At 37.7% G+C, this 26,457-nt stretch overlaps 1 protein-coding gene across 3 annotated transcripts in view; it reads left to right on the top strand.

The window, feature by feature from the left end:
* TTC27 (tetratricopeptide repeat domain 27) overlaps positions 1 to 26,457 on the top strand; it is a 188,365-nt gene that overhangs the window by 34,836 nt on the left and 127,072 nt on the right. For all 3 annotated transcript variants that reach the window (XM_086700346.1, XM_086700347.1, XM_025927411.2), the window contains exons 8-9: positions 3,377 to 3,489; positions 7,091 to 7,157. In XM_086700346.1, coding sequence (XP_086556472.1) covers positions 3,377 to 3,489; positions 7,091 to 7,157 — 180 coding nt within the window. The remainder of the gene's footprint in view (positions 1 to 3,376; positions 3,490 to 7,090; positions 7,158 to 26,457) is intronic.

The raw sequence follows: 26,457 nt of genomic DNA on the forward strand, positions 1-26,457 counted from the left end.
ATTTCCATTACACCAAAAAGTCGCTAATACTTCTCTGCAGTCAGTCACTTTCCCTCCCACTGGTCTGCTTTCTGTCACAGATTAGAGCTGCTTTTCCTAGAATTTCAAATAAATGGAATCATACAGTATGACTCTTTTGTGTCTGGTTTCTTTCCCTTAGCATAATGTTTTTTTAAGTTGTAGCAATTCTCTTTTTTCCCCAGTTTTACTGAGAAATAATTGGCATGTCACTGGATAAGTTTAAGGTGTTCAGCATAATGGTTGGGTTTGCATAAATTGTGAAATGAAATGATTACCACAGTAGGTTCAGCTAACATCTATCTTCTCATATAGTTGAAAAGAAAAGAAAAAACAGGAAAAAGGGAAAAAAATTTCTTCTTAGGATCTACTGTCTTAACAGCTTTCCTGTCACACAGCATACATCACATCAGGTCATACGTCACATTCTTAGTACTTATTCGTTTTGTAACTGGAGGTCTGTAGCTTTTGACTGTCTTCCTCCAATTCCCCTTCCCCCCACTCTTTGCCCCTGGTAACTACAGATCTGATCTCTTTCTCTATGAGTTTTGTTTATTTATTTATTTATTTTTAGATTCTACGTATAAGTGAGATCATACAGTATGTATCTTTCTCTTAAGTTAGCATAAGACCTTCAAAGTCCATCCAAATTGTCACCACTGGCAGGATTTCCTTGTTTTTTTTTTTATGGCTGAATAATATTCCATTATGTACCATATCTTCTTCTTTTCTTTTAATGTTTATTTTTTATTTTTGAGAGAGTGGGAGAGGGGCAGAGAGAGAGGGAGACAGAGGATCTGGAGTGGGCCCTGTGCTGACTGCAGAGAGCCTGACGTGGGATTTGAACTCACAAACCATGAGATCATGACCTGAGCCAGAGTCACATGTTTAACCCACTGAGCCACCCAGGTACCCTGTACCATATCTTCTTAATGCATGGATGCAAACTTAGGTCCATCAGAGGACAATGTGATTATCCATTTACCTGTTGGTAGACAGTTGAACTGTTTCTAATTTTTGGCTCTTATGAATAAAGCTGCTTGAAACATTTGTGTGTAAGTCTTTGTGTGAACATATGTTTTTAATTCTCTTTGGTAAATACCTAGGATTGGAATGGTTGGATTGTGTGGTGTGTTCTTAACTTGATGAGAAACTGCCAAACTGTTTTTCCAAAATGGTTGTACTGTTTTATAATCCAAACATCAGTGTATGAGAGTGCCAGTTGCAAATGCTTGGTATTGTCAGTCTTCTGAATTTTGGTATTCTAGCGTATTGTGTGTGTGTGTATAGAGAGATCTCGTTGTGGTTTTACTTTTTTTGACAATTCATTTTTTTAAATCAATTTTTTTGAAATAGAACTTCTATCCAAAAGTTGATCCATTTTAATTGATGAGATTAAACCCATTCAGTTTGATGGCATTTGACAAATACATATATCTAACCATTATAGTCACTGTATGTTTCATTACCCTAGAAAGTTCCATCATGCCCCTTTGCAGTTAATCCCCCACCTCTGTGGCCCTAAACAGTCATAGATCTGTTTACTGTGACTAGAGATAGATTGCTTTTTCTTTTTTTTTTTAATAAAAAATTTTTAAGTGTTTATTTTTGAGACAGAGCATGAGCTGGGGAGGGACAGAAAGACAGGGAGACAGAATCTGAAGCAGGCTTCAAGCTCTGAGCTGTCAGCACAGAGCCTGATGCAGTGCTCGAATCCACAAACCATGAGATCATGACCTGAGCCAGAGTCGGACACTTAACCAGCTGAGCCACCCAGACACCCTGATAGTTTGCCTTTTCTAGAATTTTACGTGAGCTTTTTTGTATCTGGCCTCTTTTGTTGAGCATGTTTTTGAGATTTACCTATATGGCTACCTGTGGCAGTAGTTCCTTTTTATTGCTGACTAGAATTCCATTGGATGGCTATAGTATAGTTTTTCTTTTATCTGTTTATTGACAGATGTTTGAGTTGTTTCTGGTTTGGGTGATTACAGCCCAAATCATTGGGCTTATGAACATTTATTTATATATGTCTTTGTGTGGACATGTTTTCATTTCTCATGGTAACCACTTAGAGTGGAATTGATAGCTCCTATAGTAAATATACGTTGTTTTTTTTTTATAAGAAGTTGGCAAAATATTTTCTTTGGCTGAACACCATTTTAAATTTCTACCAATAGTGTGTGAAAGTTCTCATTGCTCTAGATCCTTGTCAACATTTGTTATTGTCAGTGTTTTAAATTAGTATTTCCTCTTGACTACTGTTGTCAGGGATCTTTTTGTGTGCTTATTGGCCACCTTCCTTTATGAAGTACCTGTAGAAATCTATTGTCTACTTTTATATTGGGTTGTTTATCTTCTTTTTGAGTTGTAAGAGTTCTCCATACTCTCTGCATACAAGTCTCTTTTCAGATATTTGTTTTTTGAATATATTCTGAGTCTGTAGCTTGGCTTTTCATTTTCTTAACAATGTTTTCAAAAAAACAGAAGTTTTTAATTTGTTGAAGTTCTATTTAGTAAGTTTTTTTCTCTGATGGCTCAGGTTTTTTTTGTATGTTCTAATTAAGGACTACTTACCTAGCCCAGCACTGCAAAGCTTTTCTCCTCTGATTTCTTCTAGTTTTTTCAGTATTAGCTTCTGCATTAAGGTCTGTGATCAATTTGGGTTTAATTTTTGTGTTGGTATGGGATAAGAGTGAAGGGTCATTTCTTTCCAAATGGATATCCAGTTGTTCCGCCATGTTTTTTTGAAAAGACTTTTCCTGTGTTGAATCACCCTAGGCACCTTTGTTAAAACTCATTTGACCATATGTGGGTCTAAAATTCTGGACTCTATTTGATTCCTTTCATGTGTATGTCTATCTTCATGCCAGTACCACGCTGTCTTGGCTTTGTAGTAATTCTTGAAATCAGGTACTCTATCAAAGCCCCCTAAGTCCTCAGATTTTATTCTTTTTCAGATTGTTTTGGTTATTCTAGATCCTGTTGAGAAACAGAGTTGGGAGTGGATGTTTTAGATTAGAATTTAGAGCAGAGTATGGAAAGATCTGGTTTTAAATCCTGGTGGATCAGTAGAGGGGCTTTTGCCTACTGGACTCAATGAATGATAGCTGTTGTTTCCTATTACTGATATTATCAGTGCATTCCTGAGGTTTAGATGGCGTGTCCTCTGTTTCTACGTAGTAAATTATCTCTAAATATGTGTTTCACAAGAAAAAGCCTATTGACCATATGTAGACATTGTATAATCTTTAAACAAAAAGGTAAGTTATCCCTCCTTAGTAATCAGTTGCATACAGTGTATTGAATGAATCAAATTTAATTTTTGGTCTAAATATTTTCTTTTGTATTGCACCAGAATCTTGAACTCAATGATGACACTGTTCTAAATGAGATTAAGTTAGCAGATTGTGAACAGTTTCAGATGCCTGACCTGTGTGCTGAAGAGCTTGCTGTTATCCTTGGAATCTGGTAAGTCAGTTACTTACTTGGGTACTTTGAACACTTTGCATATTGTTTCTCTTGTGTTGAGAAAGACTATTCCAGGACTCAGTTGTTCTGGATGAATAGGGAATCTTATAATGCTTATAAGGATTGAGAATAGTGGGGCAATCAGTTACCACTAAACCACCAGTGGTCTCCACTGGGCAACCAAGTAAAGGGTTAGAGATTAGGAATCTCAGGAATCTCCTTTGAATTAGTATACTTATCCTTCTCTTTTCCTTCATAAGTAAAATATCTTTGATTAGCTTTCGCTAGAAATAAACTTTTAATAAAGTATTTAGGAGAGTTGAGAATGACTAATTTGACCTTTGGAGATATTTACATTCTGAAGGATAGAATTCTTTTTTTTTTTTTTTTTTTTAATTTTTAAGTTTATTTATTTATTTTGAGGGAGAGAGTGCCCTCCATGGGAAGGGGCAGAGAGAGGGAGAGAGAGAGAATCCCAAGCAGGCTTGTAAAAAAAAAAAAAAAAAAAAGTCTTTTCACTCAGTAGAACTTACCCTTTTGTGACCACCTCATAGCATTTTACTTCCTTTCCACTGACAGTAGGATTTCATTTTCGCACAAGTTGAATGCCGCCCTCCATTCCTTTTGTTAGTTAGGGTGAAAGGGATCACACACACACACAGCTGTGCTCTAAGCCCACAGCACTTGTCCTATCACATTATTTGATTCCACTGACAGAATTTATGCTTACTATGAAACATTGTCCAATTCATGATGATTCTTAGTATGTAAATAATATAAATAGCAACTATTTGTGAGCAGTTTCATGTGCTAGGAATTGCACCATGTACTTCCCACATTAGCCCCTCTTAATGTTCTAGTGACCCTAGAGTTTGTTACTCTTCTCCATTTTTCAGAGGGGAAAGCAGGTTTAAATGGCTGACTGACTTGCTCAGAATTACAAAGCAGCAGTGAAGGCTTGAATATCCAGGTTTTACTGACCCTAAGTTTTTTTTTTTTTTTTTTTCTCAACGTTTATTTATTTTTGGGACAGAGAGAGACAGAGCATGAACGGGGGAGGGGCAGAGAGAGAGGGAGACACAGAACCGGAAGCAGGCTCCAGGCTCTGAGCCATCAGCCCAGAGCCCGACGCGGGGCTCGAACTCACGGACCGCGAGATCGTGAACTGGCTGAAGTCGGACGCTTAACCGACTGCGCCACCCAGGCGCCCCTCTTTAAAAATTTTTTTTTTTTTTTTGACCCTAAGTTTTGAGTTCTCCTCTATGCAGTTTCTTAAAACATCATTTTGGCAAATTCATGATTGTCAACTTATCAGAAAATTAAATCAAGCAAAGTATACATATTCCCAGGCATTCTGTCAATTGAGCTTTAGGTACAATGAATTAAACTTCACAGTTGAGAGAGGACTAAAAGACAAAGAAAATGCTTGTTCTAAAATACTGTTTTTTTCCTCCAAATACAATATTGATGGAACAGCTAAAAGTGCTGAGTGGATTTCATAGGCAACTTGAATCTTCCCTGTTTGGTAGAAACTACTTGGTTATGTTTTGAATCTTGGAGCACCTGATGCGGTTTATAAATGAGTCAGGACATCTACATGAACTGAATTCCCTTGGGGGTTGTAAACAGCGATTTTGTTATACCGCTTGATCTCTATCTGATCCCCATGGTCATTACCTCTATGGAAAGGTGACTTGGACGTTGCAGTGGGCTGGGTTGGTTTAGAAAGGAAACACAGAGAAGGTGAATTCTTTATAGATGGTTGATTGGTGAAGCAGTGGGGCTAGGAAAAAAGAGACAAACGAAAAACCAGACTCTTAAATACAGAGAACAAGCTGGTGCTTGCCACAGGGGAGGTGGGATGGGGAGATAGGTGAAATAGATAAAGGGGGTTAAGAGTAAACTAATCTTCTTTTAGAGGTTTTGTTTTTTTGAGAGAGAGTGCATGTGAACAGGGGAGGGGTGGAGAGGAATGGGGAGATTCCCAAGCAGGCTCCATGGCCAGCACGGAGCCCTAGTGTGGGGCTCGATCCCACAACTGTGAGATTATGACCTGAGCTGAAATCAAGAGTTGGGTGCTTACCCAGGCACCCTGAGAGTAGATTTATCTTTGTGGGCATTGAGAAATATGTAGAATTGTTGAATTGTTATATTGTATACCTGAAACTTCTATAACACTGTATATTAATTATACTTGAATTTTTAAAAAAGGTAACCACTGTCCTTAATTTTGCATTTGTCATTTTCTTAAAAAAAATTTTTTTTTGTAAACGTTTATGCATTTCTGAGAGACAGAGAGAGACAGAGCACGAGTGGGAGAGGGGCAGAGAGAGAGGGAGACATAGAATCTGAAGCAGGCTTTGGGTTCTGAGCTGTCAGCACAGAGCCTGATGCGGGCTCAAACTCACGAACTGTGAGATCATGACCTTAGCTGAAGTCAGACGCTTAACTGACTGAGCCACCCAGGCGCCCCTCTTGCCTTTTCAAAAAATATATTTATTCACATGTTTTTGTACTTCTTTTTTTTTTTTTAATTTTTTTTAACGTTTATTTATTTTTGACAGAGAGAGACAGAGCATGAGCGGGGGAGGGGCAGAGAGATAGAGGGAGACACAGAATCTGAAACAGGCTCCAGGTTCTGAGCTGTCAGCACAGAGCCCGACGTGGGGCTCGAACTCACGGACCGCGAAATCATGACCTGAGCTGAAGTCAGACGCTCAACCGACTGAGCCACCCAGACGACCCACCTGTTTTTATACTTCTAAGTCGATTGTTTCATGTTGTTGGTTTCTGAGCTTTATGAAAATGATATCTTACTATATGTAGTCTTCTGTGATTGTTTTTTCTCTCAATATTCTGATTTTATGATTCATTCATGTTTTATATGTAACTACAATTTACTTCGCATTACAGCATCCCTTGGGGTGAATATTTCTCTGTTTATCAGTCTCCTTTTGGACGTTTGGATTGTTTCAAGATTTTTTCCTATCTTACACAATTTTACTATGGATATTTGTGTGTATGGTTCTGGTACACCTATTCGGGAATTTCTCTGGGCTCTATACCTAGGATGGAATTATTGAGTTAAGGATATATGAAAGTTTGCTTTACAAGATAGTGCTAAATTGTTTAACAAAATCATCCTGTCAAATTGTACTTGGATCAGCAGGATCTAAATATTCCCATTGTTCTGTCTCTTTGACAGCCTTTCTCTAATTTTTGCCTAATGGTTACAGTAATATTTTAATTTTTTTGGCCTGAGTTTGATAAATAGGAGCTGGTGCCACGTTAATTCTTTTCATTTTCTTTGTGACCTGGCACAGATTAGATTGCTTTCCCCCAGTAAAATAAGTTATGTTGACATTTAGTACACCAGCCACATTTTATTTGTTAGCATTTTACTACATACTTGCTTATTACATTATTTACTGTCATACTTATCTTTGGCACACTCATATCTATATTTGTACATGATACAATATTACAATATGTGCTTTGAAATATATACACTTTACGTTGCCTTTTTAAAAATTCGGCGTCATTAGTTACAACATGCATTTTAGAATTAATTTGCTGTTTTTTTTTTTTTTTTAATTTAAAGCACAAATTTCCAAAAGAATAACCCAGTGCATAAGTTAACTGAAGAGGAGCTGCTGGCATTTACATCAGTGAGTAATGTCGTCCTTTCCGTTTAATTTTTTTCCTTGTATGTTTTAGGGCTTCTGCTGTATTCTTGCCTCAGATTGCTCCTGTTGAAACACTGCCACTTAAGGAAGTTAAGGGGATAAAACCTCATCATTTTAATTTCCAAACCACATCTATCTTGCTGTTGATTTAAACACAAGCATTTTCCTTTGTACTTGCTTGGATTTGAGGGCAGTGACCAAATATGTCTTGTTCATTGTTTGATCTCAGCGCCTAATAGGTGCTCAATAAATGTTGAATGAATAAATGAAGTGAGAACAAGAGTTTGAATCCTCACCCCGAAGCTACTATAGTATGCAACTCTTTTGTCTAAAACTGAGGGTGACGCCTGCATGGATGGGATGAGCAAGAGGACATCAGGCAGTGAGGAGCAGAGCCAGGAGGGTGTAGGTCATAGACGACAAGGAGGGAGGCAGTGTCCAGGGCACGAGGTGCTGGTCAGCCTTCCACACCGTAGAGCAGTGAGAGGCCGTGGGCACTGAGAATTAGTGCATTGCTTATCTCCTGGACGGGTCCTGTGGAATATCATGTAGTCTCTCTCATTACGGGGAATTAAGGAGGGAATGGGTATAAGAAAGTAAAGCTGATAGATAAAGACCACAGTCAGAGAAGAATGTCAGTGAAAAGAAAAGATCCAGTAATAGAGATGTTTGAGGTTTTGAGATCAAAGAAGGATTTTCAAGAACAGAAAAGTCGCAGACCAAAGGGTCACTTGGTGTCTTCTTAGCTTTATGGATAAAAAGATAACGCATGTCTTTGATGAGCACAAATTACTTAAGATAATTTTTTCAAAGGCATTTTTATTATCCTAGTTAGAATCAAGTGAGAATTCTGATGTTTTTTTCTTTGTTATTTTTCAGATAAGGCAAAAATGAAGTACTTTTATCTGGTAGAAAGCTAGCTTACTTTGTATTGTCATGTACATTTTGCAAGTTACTGATTCCTGCATAAGGTCTTGGAACTGATGGGATGTACATCCTTTGAGGCCTCTGGGGGCCTGCTTTCTCTTCTCACTTAAGCATTCTGAGAAGTCTTTGGTGTTTATGATGATAGTGTATCTATGTGTAGGTAACTATGTGGAAATGTCCCTGTTTATTCACCACATATGCTATAAGGAATTTGACAAGTAAAGTGTTAAACACTTTTTTAAAAGATTTATTTAAAAATGATTCTGTGTTTCCTATTTATTTAGCTAATCTCTGTTGAATACTGAATCTATGTCAGGCATTGTGCTGGTCACTGGGGATACAGTGTCAACAAAGTCTTTCCCTCTTGGAGTTTACATCTATTTACATTCTTGTGGGGGAAATATATAATATACAAAGAGAGAAATAATATATTTAACAGATGTGCTCTGGAGACCTATAGAGCAGGGTAAGGGAACATGAATGGCATGGGGATGGCTGTTTCAGAAAAGGTGGTGGGGAGGATCTCAGTGGGAAGGTGACGCTAAACACATGTCCACGTGCAGTGAGGCCCAGGGAAAGGTGTGGAGGGTCTGGAATGGTGGTCAGTTTGCATTACTGTAGGGAAGTACAGAGCTGGTGGGGATAAGTGTCTAGATGATACATGATGACTGGGACGCTTGGGTTTCTTCTGATGACTGGGGTAAACAGGATGTAACATGTGCTAGGAAGTGTTCCTGTTGGCCTTTTATGGGGAGGGGATCAGTAATAACATCTTTTGGGGGACTGGTCTTAGCAGATTAAGGTATATGTGTCACCCATAGTTATCCTAAAAAACCCACTAAAATACTCTATTTATATACAAGCAGTTAATTTTTTTTTTTCCAGCGTTTCCCTTTGGTGCAGATAAATTTCTTCCTTTTTAAAAAACTTTCCCCCCTTTTTTTTTTCCTGTTTCTTTTCTGATTCTTCCCGCCCTCCTCCCCCACCCATTCTTGTTCCTCTCTACTGTGAAGTACTTCTGACGTAATTAACTCTGGTAACCTCTGGGGTAGGTAACTCATCTCTCCTAACTTGCAACGAGGTCATAAATTCGAATTTTATACTTTTCCCCCAGGGCTTCACAATACATAATGTTTTTGCTCTCTTTCCTCCTCTAACTCTTCCAAGTCAGAGCTGACCTGAGGACTGATCTCTTTGGAGGAAAGCTGTTTGATTACAGTGATGCAAAGTGCCAGGTCTGACTCTTCTAAGGAGATGAGTTTTTAAATTCCAAGTGAATCTTTATTTCTTAAGAAGTAGGGTGAGGAACTTACCTGTAAGGAGGGCTTTTAGGAGCCCCAAGGATGCTTTGTGATCTGCACCACCCCCTTCTTTTGTTTATCCCAAAGGAAGCATACAGAATATACTGGAAAAATCCAGATGAGCCCTTGTCAACTCATCCTTGTATTTATTAGTACTTCCTGACATCCCTTCCTTGTGCAAGATACTGAGGCAGATAATAAGATGAGTTGGAAGTGGCCCCTGGTTTCAATGAAGAATTTCATTGAAATTTATATCTTGTGTAATGATATATCCTGTATATAAACATCCTTTATCTGTATTATTCTATATTACTCCAAAAGAATATTGGAGGAAAAGGGAACACTTTGAGGTGCTACCTCACTTCTGAACTTTTGAACTTCTGTCTGTGCTTTTTTCTTTCTTTTCTTTTCTTTTTTTTTTAAGTTTAATTATTTTGAGAAAGAGAGAACGGGAGAGGGACAGAGAGAGAGAAGGAGAGAGAGAGAATCCCAAGCAGGCTCTGCACTGTCAGCACAGAGCCCGATGTGGGGCTTGAACCCATGAACTGTGAGATCATGACCTGAACCGAAACCAGGAGTCAGGTACTTAACTGACTGAGCCACCCAGGTGTCCGTCCTTCCTTCCTTCCTTCCTTCCTTCCTTCCTTCCTTCCTTCCTTCCTTCCTTCCTTTTCTTTTCCTTCCTCCCTCCCTCCCTTCCTCCCTTCCTTCCTTCCTTCCTTCCTTCCTTTGTTTATTTATTTCTTTGGAGAGAGAGAGTGAGAGCAGGGGAAGGGCAGAGAGAGAGGGAGAAAGAGAATCCCAAGCAGGCTCCGCACTGTCAGGGCAGAGCCCAACTCAGGGCTCAAACCCACGAACCATGGGATCATGATCTGAGCCAAAATCAAAAGTCATATACTTAACTGACCCAGTCACCCAGGCACCCCTCTGTGCCTTTATTTAACACAGATCATATTTGGGCTTATAATTCTTCATGTATTCATGTATATTCATGTATATTTTCCCTCCCACAGGACTATAAACTCTCCATTTCAGGGACTGGGCTTTGTTCTTCTCTGGGTCTTCTACAAGGTCCAGTGCAGTGCTTCCAAGCTTCACTTGTAATTGTTGCTCAGTGAATGGATGCAGAAGAAGAGAATGAATGAAATAGACTCGAACCCTGGACAGGATTTATTTGTGTCCATTACTTTGATGATTTTAGGTAGTGCTGCATGATGGTACTTGATGGGAAGGATAACCACTTCTTTCATCTTCTTCTGTGTGATGAGGGAAGTAGGGGATGTGCCTCGTTCTCAGCACTGAAAACTTGTTTTGAGGATCAAAATGGAGAATGTCCTGACAGTACCTTTGAGTAGGTAGAGCTGGTGCACCCATAGCTTTCGGGGATGAGCTGGATCATCTGATCACTGGTTTTAGGAGAGCATTTGTTTTCCAGGAATAAGAATTCCTAAGTGGATAAGACCTGCTTGAAATTGGCTGTAGATGTGGGAGAGAAGGAGGAGGGAGGAAACAGCATACTCTTTCTGGCTGGGCATCCATTTCCCTTCTCTGGCAGCAGCGTGGTGGCCTGGAACTAGGGGTGTAAGCTATTGAGACTAAGAAGTGTCTTTTTGTTAACAGAAGGTCAAGAGTAGTTTAAGTCTTAATATTCCTACCAGTGGATTGTAAGCCCTTGAAGGGATGGGGACCATAGTTACCAGAGATTTGTTAAATATTTATTGAATAGGAGCACCTGGGTGGCTCAGTAGGTTAAGCGTCCCACTTCGGCTCAGGTCATGATCTCACAGTGTGTGAGTTCGAGCCCTGTGTTGGGTTCTGTGCTGACAGCTCAGAGCCTGGAGCCTGCTTTGGATTCTGTGTGTCCCTCTCTCTCTGACCCTCCCTCACTCACGTTCTGTCTCTCTCTCTCTCAAAAATAAACAGTAAAAAAAAATTAAAACAACAAAAAAAGTACCTTCCCACAAGATGTTAATTACAAGGGTAAAAGGGTAAAAGAGAAATCTCTTTTTTGGAGACATTTTATTAGTGATTTCCTGTTGGTGCAGCATGTAGAAATACACGTGAGATAATGTTGGGAGAATGTTTTAATTCAGCAATGTCAGAAGCTTATCCTGAAAGAAATATTTTATTTTTTTAAGGTTGTCATAATGTGGTGCTGTTCCTGAGATATTCGATCCACACATTTCGGGAAAACTGAATGACTCATAGTGAAAATAACCCATATTGTTTTAGAGAGCCATTTATGTTGTATCGGCTTGATAATTTAAAATTAGCTGTTATCTACGTTATTTCCTTTCAGATGGGCCAAGTCAGTGACATTCAGTAATGCTTTTAATTTCCTTTCATTGTTGAAAATGGGAACAATTTAGTTAATTCATACAGGTGTTTCAGTTTTCATTGGCAAAAGTTTTGCTTAAGTGTGAATTGATACTGGCAGCCTGCCTTCTGACTGTCTGCCGAAGCCCCAAGGTCTCCGTAAATGAAAAAAAGAAAAGACTTTTGGAACTTACACATTATATTGTATATATTTGCTCTTTCTGCTATAAATTTTAAAGCTGTTTAATAAATACTTATCTGTGAACATAGAACGGTTTGCAAACACTTTTACGTGATTGCCTGTTTTTCTTTTAGGGCATGTGCATTTCTCAATTTTTAAAGATAGGCAACACAACTTTCCGAGATAGCTGTGACACCCCTGACAGTTTGTGTTAGCATTACAAGATTGCACATTCTATATTAAGCAGTTATAGCTCAGGATTTTTTTTTTCTGGTTTGAATACTTGTCTCTCAAAATGTTACTTGTACATTTTAATAGGTATTTATTGATAATGAATATTGTGGTGCTCTCTGGGTTATAAATGCTCTTAAAGAAGTAAGAGATAGGCCTGCTTTATTTTTTTGTATCAGTTTGTAGGTTAACTGTTATTAAACAGAGGATTCATAAATGTTTTTTGACTGGAGTTGAACTGAGTTACTTGTATATGTCCTATTTCAGGAATAGACAGAAGGACTGCTAGGATTTCAATAGGAGATTAAGGCACTTTTCTAACCACCATCTATCTACTCTGGTAACTGCTAGACTTCTTTCATCACCGTTAGCCATGGCTTAAGGTTAATACTTATTTGTGGGTTTACGTCTAGCCACATTGGAATAACTGGTACTGACCTTGAACTTTTACTGTAAGCAGCTACAAAACTGGACAAAATATATGAAGCAGCAGTGCAAAAAAGGATAAGTCATGACCAAATTGTGTTTATCTCAAGAGTGCAAAATTGGTTTAATATGAAGAAATCAATGCAAGTCATCTTACTAGTAGAGTAAAAGAGAGAAGCCAAATGATTATCTTGATAGCAGAAAAGCATTTGAACAAAATTCAACACACTTTATTTTATATTACACAATACATACTTTATATTATAAAGTGTATGTGTATATATTATATTATATTATATTATATTATATTATATTATATTATAAAAGCTTTTAATAAACTAGAAATTGAAGGGAATTTCAACCTGGTAAAGGGCATCAATGAAGAATCTCATTAATATTATTTTCTATTTTAGAGAGAGAGCATGTGAGTGGAAGAGAGGGGCAGGGGGGGTGGGGAGAGAGAGAGAGAGAGAGAGAAGGAGAGAGAATCTCAAGGAGGCTCCACGCTCAGTGTGGAGCTTGATGCAGGGATTGATCCCACAACCCTGGGATCATGACCTGAGCCAAAATCAAGAGATGGATGCTCAATTGACTGAGCCACCCAGGTGCTGCTCTAATTAAAATCATTATTATTGACAAAAAACAAATTTTCTTCCTTAAGATCTCCATTGAACTGGAAATCCCAACTAGTGCAATAAGACCTGAAGAAGATGCAAAAGGTGTATGAATTGGAAAGGAAGATATAAAACTGTCATTATGCATAGATGACACAATTATATTCATAGGAAACCCTAAAGAATTGACATGAAAGCTACTGGAAGTAATAGGCAAGGTCTCAGAATACAAGGTCAATAAAAAGAAAAAAATCAGTGAATAAATTCTAGCAGTGAATAATTGGGAAAGACATTTTAAAACTACTTATGATAGCATAAAATATCAAAAATAAACTGTTTTGTGATAAATTTAACTGAAATATGACTTGTATGCTAAAAATGACATAATGCTGAGAAAAAGAAGATCTAAATAAATGGAAAGATTACAATATTCATGGATTGGAAAACTCAATATGTTTGAATTGACAGGTTTCTCAAAATTGAGTTATAAATTAATAGAAATAAATTCCTAGTAGGCTTTTTCTCTTTCCAGAAATCAGCAAGTTGATTCTAAAATTTATTAGGAGGACTTCTGCTTCTGTGATAGGCAAGTAAGCTGTTTGGAGCCATCCTTCAGATAAAAAAGACAAATTGGACACAATGCAAGAAATAAAAAAAAAAAAACAGCTATCTGATGAGCTTGGGAATGACTGAAGGCAGGAAGATTCTGGAGATGACTGTTTTGCTTGGAAGAAGGGAATGACATTGTGTGTTTTTCTTGTTTCTATCTTATGGCTAAATCTCAGTGTCCTAAGTGCAAGGCAGCTAAAACTCTGATAGCAATCCAGCAGTCTTTCTAAGGACAGAGATTGGGGCTACCATGGCTGCTGGACTGTGAGGGGGAACATTTCATAAAGGAGAGAGTCACGATGAAGATTCTTACATTCTTGATATAAATGTTGTCTAAGTCTGGCTTATTCTTGAGCTACACATGTGTAGGGAATACTCTAAGCAGCTTAGCTAAGGACAGAGGAACTCAGAGGAGATTCTGAGCAGCCACACAAGAGACTGTCTATAGGCTTAGTCAAAAGTTATGTGCTAAACACAAGACTTTTATGTGTTAAAAAAAATTTTTTTTTAACGTTTATTATTGAGAGACAGAGGGAGACAGAGCATGAGCAGGGGAGGGGCCAAGAGACAGGGAGACACAGAATCTGAAGCAGGCTCCAGGCTCTGAGCTGTCAGCACAGAGCCCGATGCGGGGCTCGAACTCACAAACCGAGAGATCATGACCTGAGCCGAAGCCGGATGCTTAACCGACTGAACCACCTAGCTACTCCAAAAAGTTTTATGTGTTATGTGTTAAAATATAAAAAGCCAACACTTTGGAACAACACAAGAAACATCACTCTCTACAGTGTAACATTCACAATATTTAGGATATCATCCAGAATTATTCAGCACATGAAGAATAAAGAGACCATAAGCAATTCATAAGAGACAAGATAGTCGATGGAGACTAACTCCAACATGACCTAGATGTTGGAATTAGCAGACAAGGATTAAAGAAAGATCCTTTCCAGCACCTGGGTGTCTCAGTCAGTTGAGCATCTGACTCTTTTTTTTTTTTATTTTTTTTTATTTTTTTTTTTATTTTTTATTTTTGGGACAGAGAGAGACAGAGCATGAACGGGGGAGGGGCAGAGAGAGAGGGAGACACAGAATCGGAAACAGGCTCCAGGCTCCAGGCTCCGAGCCATCAGCCCAGAGCCTGACGCGGGGCTCGAACTCACGGACCGCGAGATCGTGACCTGGCTGAAGTCGGACGCTTAACCGACTGCGCCACCCAGGCGCCCCAGAGCATCTGACTCTTGATTTTGGTTCAGGTTGTAATCCCAGTGTCGTGGGATCGAGCCCCATGTTGGGCTCCATGTTCAGCAGGAAGCCTGCTTAGCATTTTCTCTCTCTCTCTCTCTCTCTCTCTCTCTCTCCTCCCCTCGCCCCCGCTACCCCTCTCCTCAACTTGAGCACACTTCTCTCTCTCTCTCTCGAAAGAAATCAAATGAGAAAGATCCTTTAATTACACTCAGTAACATAAAGGAAAAACGTTTGTAATAGTCACAAAGAGGACTTTGTAGAGAAAAGCAGAAAGTATAAACAACCACAGGGTAATCTTAAAATTGAATTTATGTAAAATAAAATTTATGTATTTATGTAAAATAAAAATTATGTGGATGAGATTTACAATTGAATGGAGATGATACAAGAAAGGTTTAGAGAACTTGAAGATAAATCAATAGAAGCTATCCTGTGTGAACAACCCAGAGACAAAAAAGATAAAAATAATGAATAAGTCTTCTTGGATATGTGGGACAGTATCGGAAGGTTCAACATACATGTAATTGGAGCCAGAAGAAGAGAGAAAATAGGGCAGAAAAAATTTGAAGAAATACTGGCTAAAACTTTCCTAAATGTATGAACATCGTATATTTATGAATTCGAGAAGCACAGTGAGACCTAAGCAGGTAAAACAAAGTAAATAAAGCCTATGTATGTCATAGTCTGCTAAGATGGAACATAAAGAGAATGTCTTGATAAGGAATAGAGAAGAATGACACAATAAGTAAGGGAAAACGAAGATTGCAAAGATCTCTAACTTCTTCTCAGGAACTATAGAGGGCAGAAGACCATGGAGCAACATTTTTAAAGTGCTCTAGTGAAAAATGTATCAACCCAGAATTCTGTATTTAGTAAAAATATCTTTAAAGAATTATGGCCAAATGAAGACCTTTTTACTTTTTATTTTTTATTTTTTTCAATTTCTTAAATGTTTGTTTATTTTTGAGAGAGAGTCAGAGCATCAGCGGGAGAAGGGCAGAGAAAGAAGGAGACACAGAATCCAAAGCAGGCTCCAGGCTCCAGGCTCCAGGATCCGAGCTGCCAGCACAGAGCCTGAAGCGGGGCTCAAACTCATGAGCTGTGAGATCATGACCTGAGCTGAAGTCGGATGCTTAACCGACTGAGCCACCCAGGTGCCCCTGAAGACTTTTTTAGATAAAAGAAACCTCAGAATTCGTTGTCAGCAGGCCTGTACTATAAAAAAATACTAAAGGAAATTCTTTAGGATGATGTGAAAAAAAATTCATACAGAAGCTTCAATACTCAGTGAGAATTAAAGAACATCTGAAATGATAAAACATCTAGATAAATATAAAAGAGCATCATTTTCCTTACAATACCTTTAATATATATATATTTCTATTTAAAACAAATTATGAAATTCTCTGTTGGTATTTTCTGAACTGTGTAGAAAGCATGCAAAGGTGGATAAACAGACCTAGATGATTATAAGTTTTCTACATTTTATGTGAAGGATTACACTATTAATTCTAAATACATTGTGGACAAGTAAAGATACTGCTATTCTAGAGCAACCACTTAAAAATGCAAAAGCATCTGGGGGGGCTTGGCTGGCCCAGTTGGTAGAGCTGGATCAAGATGCGACTCTTGATCTCAGGGTCATGAGTTTAAGCCCCATGTTGGGTGTGGAGCCTACTTAAAATTTTTTTAAAAATTATAAAAAAGTGCAAAAGCAACTAGCTAAAAATCCAATGATAAGTTAAAATGGCAATCTGAAGTATTTTTGAATAACCCAAAAAGAAGCAGGAATGGCAGTACAATAGGATAACAAATACATTCAACCATATCTATAATTATATTAAATGTTAATGGATAAATACTCCAAATAAAAGTCCGAGGTTGTGAGAATGAAAAAAAAAAAAAGAAGCAACAACCAACAAGACATAACTATATGTTCTTCCTAAGAGTTGTATTTTAAATATAAAGGCTCAGGTTGAAAAAAATGGATAGAAAATATTATCCTATGCAAACATTAAGTATAAAAAGATACAATTTAGATTTGCTAAATTAATATAAAATAAAAGGGCTTTGTTATAAAGAATACTTCCAGAGACAGAGAGAGCTATTTCATAATAATAAAGGGAGAATTTTCCAAGAAGACATAATAATCATAAATGTATATGTGCATAATAACAGCTACATAACGTCTGAAGCAAAAGTTGACAAAATTAAAGTGAGAAATAGACAATACCACAATCATACTTATTTTAACATTCCTCTCTCAGCAGTTAATAGAACAGCTTGACAAAAACACTGCATAAATACATAGTTAATTTGGACAATACTATGAACCAACTGGACCTAATTGATATTTATAGAACAGTGCAGTCAGAATACCTTTTTTTTTTTTTTTTAAGTGCACATGGTATGTTCAACGAGACCATATACTGGGCCAGTAAAAAAATCTCAATAAAAAAATGCACATCATATGGAATATATTCTCTAAATAACTGTTAGATATCTAGAAAAATTCCCAAGTATTTGGAAACCAAATAATTAAGCAACATAGTCAGTCTATGGATCAATAAAGAAACCACAAAGGAAAAATATATATAAAAGTCAGTCATTGACCTCTGTTTCCTTCAATTCCTTAAAGTAAAATTGTTGTAACATTGGGGTAATGAGCAATTTTCAGCTAGGATGCTAAGTGCATGAACCATAATAGAATTGGATAGAAAGTTACATTGAACTTCATTAAAATTAAAATCTGCTCTTTGAAGGACATCATTAAGAAAATGAAAAGACAAGATTCAGTCAGACTGAGCAAATATTCACAGTACATATATCTCATAAAAGTCTTGTTTTCAGAATAAAGATCTCTTCCAACTCAATAATAGGATAAAGCAATGAAAAATGGAGAAGGTTTGAACCAGATCTTCCACCAAAGATACATGAATGACCAACAAGAGTATGAATGATGCTTAATACCAGTAGTCATTGGGAAAATGCATTTTAAAACCATGAGACACCACTTTATACCACTTAAAAGACTTAATACTGTGTGGGGTAGTTGGAAGTCTTATCCATTGTAGATACAATGTAATGTAAAATGGTACAACCAGTGTGGAACACAGTTTGGCATTTTCTCATAGAGTTAATCATCAGTGCTACCTCTAGGTATTTACTTATGAGAAATGAAAATAAATGTCCCACAAAGAGTTATCTACAGATGTTCATAGCTGTTTAATTCATAATAGCTTAAAGCTGGAAAAACCCAAATGTCCATCAACAAGTGAGTGATAAACTAGAGTGCATCCAGCTAAAGAATTGATACGGAGCAATGAAAAGAAATGGAATACTGATACATGCAACAGTGTGAGTGAATCTGAAAAACACGATTTTGAGTTAAAAAGCCTGATTCCATTTAGTTGGAATTCTAGAGTAGAGAAAACTAAATCATAATGACAGAGAATAGGTCACAGATTGATTGCCAGGGAACTTTTTGAGCTGATGGAAATTTGTATATCTTGATTTTCATGGTTGTTGCATAGGTGTATACATTTGTGAAAACGGCAAAGTCTATGCCAAATAATGGGTTTATTTTGTTGTGCCTGTCATATATTTCAATAAGGGAAAATGTGTAGGTGTTATTTAGAACTATAATATTTAAGATTGATGAGTTTATTAAGATAGATTTTGACTTCAGTGTAGATAGGTCGTCAATTTCAGAACTACAACACGAAATACTCAGCCTACCTGATGTGTTAAGTGGAAAGAATGTAGGAGAACAAATTCCCAAAGGGAGGTTGCTCAGTGTTCACATTTAGTATCAATTTTACTTTTTTTTTATATAAGGCAAAATCAGGGTAATTTCCCTCAAATATTTTTGGAAACTACTGTTCAAAAGAAACTCTAGGTTGCTCTTGGGGGGCTCAGTCAGTTAAGCGTCCAACTCTTGATTTCGGCTCAGGTCATGATCTCACAGTTTGTGGGATGGAGTCACGCATTGGGCTCTGCACTGACAATGCAGAGCTTGCTTGGGATTCTCTCTCTCCCTCACCCTCTGCCCCTCCCCCCTGAGCATACTGACCTGCTTTCTCAAAAATAAATAAATAAACATTAAAAAAGAAACTCCAAATTCAGGTGGAGGAATATACTGTTTAGAGCTCCACTTGTGGTACTTTTGACCCTTAGCACCTAACACAGGTCACTGATTTGTTGAGTTGAATTTTTCTCCCCTCATGATCAAGAGTCAGCAGAAACAACAAACAAACAAAACAAACAATTCATTGGGCTGGAAACTTGTGTATAAAAATAGCATAGGAATTGGCATCTTCTAAAATACGATGAGGTATTAATACATGATTTCAAGCAACTTCTCTGTTAATGGATATAAAAATAGCTAATTAGTAGAATTTAATTCTTTAAAGTCTGTAAATGCCATTCGAGTAGAATCTATATCAGGTCTGGAGATTAAACTATTGATTGTGTGGCAATCAAAGAGTTGAAGAGTATACAGGAATTCGTTGTATGTCTTATCCTTGAAACTTCTCTGAAGAAAACAAATCTGAAAATGAAAACTTAAAGGAAAAAACCTCTGGCACAAAACTATACAGAAAATGAGTAAGCCCATCACTGCCTCATGGCTAGTTAACCATTTCTATTTGGAGTTGAAGAAACTCTTACTGGGTTTCAACCTTGTGGCTTACCCCACCTTGTCTTTAGTAGTGAAGGAAATAGGGAGGCATTAAGAAGTAAACCTAAAGATATAAATTAAAAGGGGGACTCATGGGCCAGAGATCAGAGGCTCCCATGATCAGAGATCAGTGGCAGTTGTGAGGAATGGAATTATCTGACCTAATAGTGCTTTCAGAACTTTCTACTAAGCCAAGACCCTCAAACAAGTCTGAAGGAATCCTAAATTCATGGTGTGGCTTGCGTGGCAGCAGAAACCAGTTTCTTTGGAGGAAAACATCAACAGTCCCAAATTAAAACTGAGCAATGAGCTCACAGTTAAAGATCAACAGAGAAGAGAAAGCAAGCCACCATGACTGAGAGTCAACAAAGACAAGAAGCAGGCTAAAGGAAAAATTGTGGTTTTCTGATTCATAATATAGACTGGCTATGGGGATGTTGAAAGAAGTAAAGCATGTACTAATCACAAAGGTAGTCGAACAACTTCTATTCTTAGACTTTTATGATTGGAGAGGGAAAATACAACTTTTACAAGTAATTTGAAACTGAAAACCAGAATTTAAAAAATGCAACCCATGCTTATCCACATCAGAGAGAGGTGATAAAACACCAGGAAGGTGTGTGTAACAGGTGTTTCAGAAGTTGCAGACTTAGAAGTATACCTAAGAAGTGCTTCCATCTCCATCAGTAGATACATGTACGAATGTTTAATAATGGTAATGTTTGTCATCATGGCAGACAAACTGGCAACAAGCTAAATGTTTGCTGATAGGAGAAAGGATAAATAAATTGTGGTATTTTATTCTTATTCTTATTTCTTATTTATTTATTTTTTTTAAGTAAGCTCTATGTGGGGCTTCAATTCACAACTCTGAGGTCAAGAGTTGCATGCTCTACAGACTGAGCCAGCCAAGCACCCCCAAATTGTAATATTTTATATGACAGTTGTGAAATATTATACAACAGGGAAGTGAAAATAAATTAACTATAGCTAAGCAACAATGTGGGTGGGTTTTATAAATGTAATGAAAAGTTGAGGGGCGCCTGGGTGGCGCAGTCGGTTAAGTGTCCGACTTCAGCCAGGTCACGATCTCGCAGTCCATGAGTTCGAGCCCCGCGTCAGGCTCTGGGCTGATGGCTCGGAACCTGGAGCCTGTTTCCGATTCTGTGTCTCCCTCTCTCTCTGCCCCTCCCCCGTTCATGCTCTGTCTCTCTCTGTCCCAAAAATAAATAAAAAACGTTGAAAAAAAAAATTTAAAAAAAAAATGAAAAGTTGAAAAAAAGTCCCAGATTCACAAGTGTTTATATTATTATACTTTATAACTTAAACTTTAGCTACTTATAATCTTCTGTGTGTATCAAATAATAAAAACATGATATTTAAAAATTATTTTGAGCAATGGGAAGATCATTTAAATGTTACTTGATAAAATTTTTTTTAATGTTTATTTTTTTGAGAGAGAGAGAGAGAGAGAGCATGAGCCGAGATGGGGACAGAGGATCTGAAGCAGGCTCTGCGCTGAGAGCAGAGAGCTTGGCATAGGGCTCAAACCCACAAACCATGAGATTATGACCAGAACTGAAGTCAGACCTCAACTGACTGAGCCACCCAGGCGCCCCTGATAAACCATTTTCAAGAATAAACAGTTCTGATTTCACTGTGTACATTTTACTTATAAAGTGAATGTTACTGTCATTCATTAGGCTAGTGTGAAACAGAATCAGTGATGATGGGGAACATTAATAGAAGATGGAAGAAAAAGACTTAAGAAAGAAAAGACCCTTAGTAGGGTTCACAGTCCCCAGAGAAGGAGAAATATATAGGACTTATAGCTAGGTTGGTAATATATTTGATATTAAGGAGTCTTGTTCAAACTCATGTCTTCGTGCTTATGCATTTGGCCATCATTGAAGCTAAAGAATGTTCTTAGGCTTTCTGATGTGATGAATTAACATGGTGCTTAAGGATGAAAAATTCAGCTTTAAAATAGTTTGTGTGTTTTAAATAGGTCTCTTTCTCATGACAGTGTGGAAGGTGAATCTGGTAGAGCTGATGAACTGGCATCTCCAGAATGTAGAAGGTCTTTATTTTTTGAGGCAGCCACATGACCAACAGCTTGATCTCACTCTGGTGTCTGCTTTCTATATGAAAATTTGCAGAGCAGTGAACAGAGCTTTGAGAGCATTGTAGTAACAGGAGGTTTGGAATCTCAGGATTTGCCAAGCATGCTCCTAGATATTATGGAAGAAATCAAGGTATAAACATAAGACTTGTCTTCCTGGATTTTTTTTTTTTTAATTTTTAATGTTTTATTTATTTTTGAGAGAGAGAGTGCGCGCAAGTGTGAGCAGGGTAGGAGCAGAGAGAGAGGGAGACATAGCTGAAGCAGGCTCCAGGCTGTGTGAGCTGTCAGCACAGAGCCTGATGCAGGGCTCAAACCCACGATGTGAGATCATGACCTGAGTCAAAGTCAGATGCTCAAGTAACTGAGCCACCCAGGCGCCCCAAGGAATTTTTAATCTAGCTCAGGTCAGATAAACTTATGAAAACATAATTAACAATACCAGGCAGTTTAAACTAAAAATTGATAGCACAGAAAAACAAATCCCCTAACTGCTCAAAAAAAGAAAGTATTTAGGACAGAGCAAAGAAGGCTTTGTTCACTAAGGGAAGATTTGAGTCAGGCCTTGAAAGACAGCTGGGGTCTAGATGGAGTGATAGCAAGAGCAAAGGCAAGGAGATGGGAAGGGTGAATTGCACTGGGTTCAGTTAGCTGGATTGGAAGATTTGGTTAGGGCAGTAGTGAGACCTGGGGGAAAACAGATTTGCGACAAATTTTAAATGGCCTCTGGAGTAAGGCCTGGGAATTTGGACTGTAGTTCTCCTTCTGGGGATAATTTATAGACTAAATTTAGAATTCTAAACTTACTGTCATTTGATACTGAATTTAACAATGGATGCGGTTTTGAATAGTTCATTATGGAAGGGGGAATACTTCTGCTTTTTATAGTATTTCTTTGTTCCTTGCTTTTGTAAGGTCAGCCTGACCTGGGTAGGCACCATCTGATTTGGCTTGAGTGTAGCCAGACAATTATGGACCCACAAAGAGAACGCTGAGTAGGCTTTGATTTATGTGCAGAAAAGCAGCTATCTAAAAGCTCCTTCCTTCACATTTAAAGGAGCAGACCAGCTGGCTGTCATGTAAAGGACCCCAGTGACCTCTGGAAGAAGATTATTGGAAACATGCAGTGATAAGAATGAAAAGGAAATTTGTTTTTAATAGAAACAACACTCCAGAGTTTCTTTGAGGGTGTTACAAAATTTTCTTTGCTACTTTTCTGGGAATGATGGCAGTGTTTCACGTAGTGGGATTGTCAGCTATGTAAAATGATGCCTGTATACATAGCGTATCATAATAAGATTTACTTTTTTAGCGTGATTTAGGGTGGTATTCATTGGCTTTTTCATTTCACACTTTTAGCTGAGTTTCGTTAGGTGTTGGATTATTACAGGTCCTTTTTTAGTGTGAGTCTGAGCACCAGCCCAGGTGGTGTATCTTAAAGTGATAAGCGCCTGCTGAGGCATGCAGAACAGCCTTCCTTTTGCTCTCAAAATACCTGCTTTTCAGCACTTGCTGAAGTGGATTGATTCTCTCGCTTTTATAAAACACTGTAACTGTAAGCAGAAGATATTACTAGAGTTGATTTCAACCTTCATAGTCATAGTAAATATTTAGAGTATATATTACAAATTTATGATATAAGTATTAATAAGTCATATTACTAATAAGTAATATTGTAAAGAGTACATGAAAATTATACACTTACAAAAGCTTACTGGATCAGTGAATCGCCTTTCATAGATTTTGGTCAATGAGAGTTGAGAAACGAGAGAACTTTTCTTAAAACAGCCATGCAAATGTTATCACTCACATTTTGGTGGTTTCTGACCCTTGCCCTGAAGTGCACAAGTAGCGAGTATTCCATTTCATATACAAATGTCTGGTTGCAAATGACACAACATTCTTCAGCAGTGTCCTGATTCTCAAAGGTCTGCTAGTTGAACATACCAAATTTCTTAAGGTTCTTTTTTGTTTGTTTTATACTGTATTTTTAACCAGCATATGTCATACTTCCATGGGGTGATGTTTCATCAAATTACTTGAATTCGTAGACTCCAAGTAAAAATAAATGGACTTAAAAAAGACAGCGTATACAATTGTACGATTCCACTTACCTGAAGTACTTTGAATAGTCAGATTCACAGAAACAGAAAGTAGAGTGGTGGTTTCCAGGGGCAGAGAGTTGGGGATGTTTATTGGTACAGGGTTTCCGTTGCGAGATGAAAAGAGTCCTGGACATCAGCTGAACCACCGTGTAAATGTACTTTACTGTACACATAAAAATGGTTAAGGTGCTAAGTTTTATGTTGTATGTATTTTACCACAATTTTAAAAAACATTAAAAAGAGGAAAAAAGATAGCACCTGCAATAATGTCATAGACAGGAAGTTTCAAGAAATAAATCTATCAGAAGATTTACGGGGCCTCTGTACTAAAATCTGTAAAACATTATTAAGAGAAATCAGTGAAAGCTTAACCCAATGGGGCATCTGCTATCATGGAGCACTCAGCATTTGAAAATTTCAAGTCTTCTTGAGTGGACCTGTATAATGAATGTGATCCCTAACACAATCCCTGAGTTTTGATTTTTTGTGGTTTTAGTAGCTGTTGCTGTTGTTTTTTGGTTTTGTGGAATTCATGCTGACTTTAAAATTCATGTGGAAATGTAAAGGGCTAGGACTCACTAAGGCAGACATGGAGAACTGAGCTGGCGTACTTACATTGCCAGATACCAAGCCCTGTTATAAAACTGTATTATCCAGATCATTGCTTACCATATGGCTGTCCTTGGACTGGCAGCATCGGCATCACCTGGGAGCTTGTTAGAAATGCAGTTTCTCCGACTCCATCTCAACCCCTTATTGAATCAGAATCTCTGGGGTTGAGGTCAGAGAGTCTGTGTTTTAACAATTTCTTTACGTTATTCTTACGCACTTCGAAGTTTGAGAAGCATTGAATTAAGACATTTTGACATAAGAAAATACGAAACAACCAGTAGAACAAATAGAGAGTCTAGAAACAGATCCATACGGACACGGTTCATCTGATTTATGACGAAGTTGGCATTGCAGTACAATGGAAACGAGTAGGCTTTTCAATAAATGGTATTAGATGATTTATATCCATATCTAAGAAAGCTGTCTTAACCCCTATGTCATACTGTATATACAAAAATCAATTCCAGACTGAATTTATAAAAGTGAAAAGCAAAAATGTAAAACTTTTAGAGGAAAAAAACACAGGGGAACATCTTTGTGACCTTAGGACAAACAGTACAATGAAGCTGTAACCATAAAACAAAAACGATAAATTGGACTATGTTAATATTAAGCATTTCTCTTTATCAAAAGATACCATTAATATTTGTAAAGCCCTTAGACTGGTGCCTTGCCAGCATGTTGTATGTGTTACACGAATGTTTGTCAAGAATATAAATAATGTCCTCTTCCAACAAAAAGAGTACTTGTGTTCAGGAAATATAAATAGTTAACAAATTATTAAGAAAAATTCTGACAACCCAATAGAAAAAACAAAGGACTTCAATAGGACTTAATGAAGAAGCATTAAATGGTCATTAACATAGTTAAAAGGTGCCGAACTTTATGAGTCATCAGAGAAGTGCAAATTAAAACCATAATGAAATACTACTACATACCCACCTGAATGGCTCAAACTCAGAATAGACTGTGTTGAGTGTTGCAAGGATGTGAAGCAACAAGAGCTCTCTAATATTTCTAGTAAGAGTGTGGAGGGGAATAACCTTTTAGAAGATTGGCAGGAACTGGGAAAGCTAAACGTCTTCATGCTCCATGACATAGCGATTCTACTCTTAAGTATATAGTCAGCAGAAATACTGGTGCGTGTTCACCTGAAGAACATGTCTTAGAGTGTGTGAACCACACATGCTGGTAGTTCATCTAGAATGTCCATAGCACGCTTGTATCAGCCCCAAAGTGGAAACTGCATAGATGCCCATTAGTGATATGATGGTTAAATAAACTATTCATGTAATGGAATATTATGTGGCAATAACATGAATATTCTACAACTCTGTGGATGAATCTTTCACAATAATGTGGAGCAGAAGAAACAAGATCCAAAGGAATACTCTGTGATTATATTTGTATAAAGTAGAAAAGCATGCACACTGACCTCTGGGGTTACAAGTCAGGACAGTGGTTACCCTGCCAGAGGGGCAGGAGAGTGACCAGAACAGAGCACAAGGGGGACAGTAGGAATCTGGTAATGTCTCTTGATCTGAGCGCCTGTTACATATGTCTGTTCAGTCTGTGAAAATTCACTGTGCACTTATATAAATTATATAAACAATGTTTTTTTTTTTTTAACTTTTTTTTAAAGTTTATTTTTGAGAGGGGGGGGGGGGGCAAAGAGAGAGACAGAGAATCCCAAGCAGGCTCCATGCGGCAAACATGGAGCCTGACATGGCTTGATCTCACAAACCATGAGATCATGACCTGAGCTGAAATCAAGAGCCAGATGCTTAACTGACTGAGACACCCAGGCACCCCTAAAAGCAGTGCTTTAATTAATGGAAAAATTGGATTATTAGCCATTTCTTCACCACATCAAACTGAAAAAGACATGGAAAGAGTCCCATAGGGCATTGAC

Source organism: Puma concolor, chromosome A3 (assembly GCF_028749965.1).
Source record: "Puma concolor isolate L17-30 chromosome A3, mPumCon1.1.hap2, whole genome shotgun sequence".
Lineage (NCBI taxonomy): Eukaryota > Metazoa > Chordata > Mammalia > Carnivora > Felidae > Puma > Puma concolor.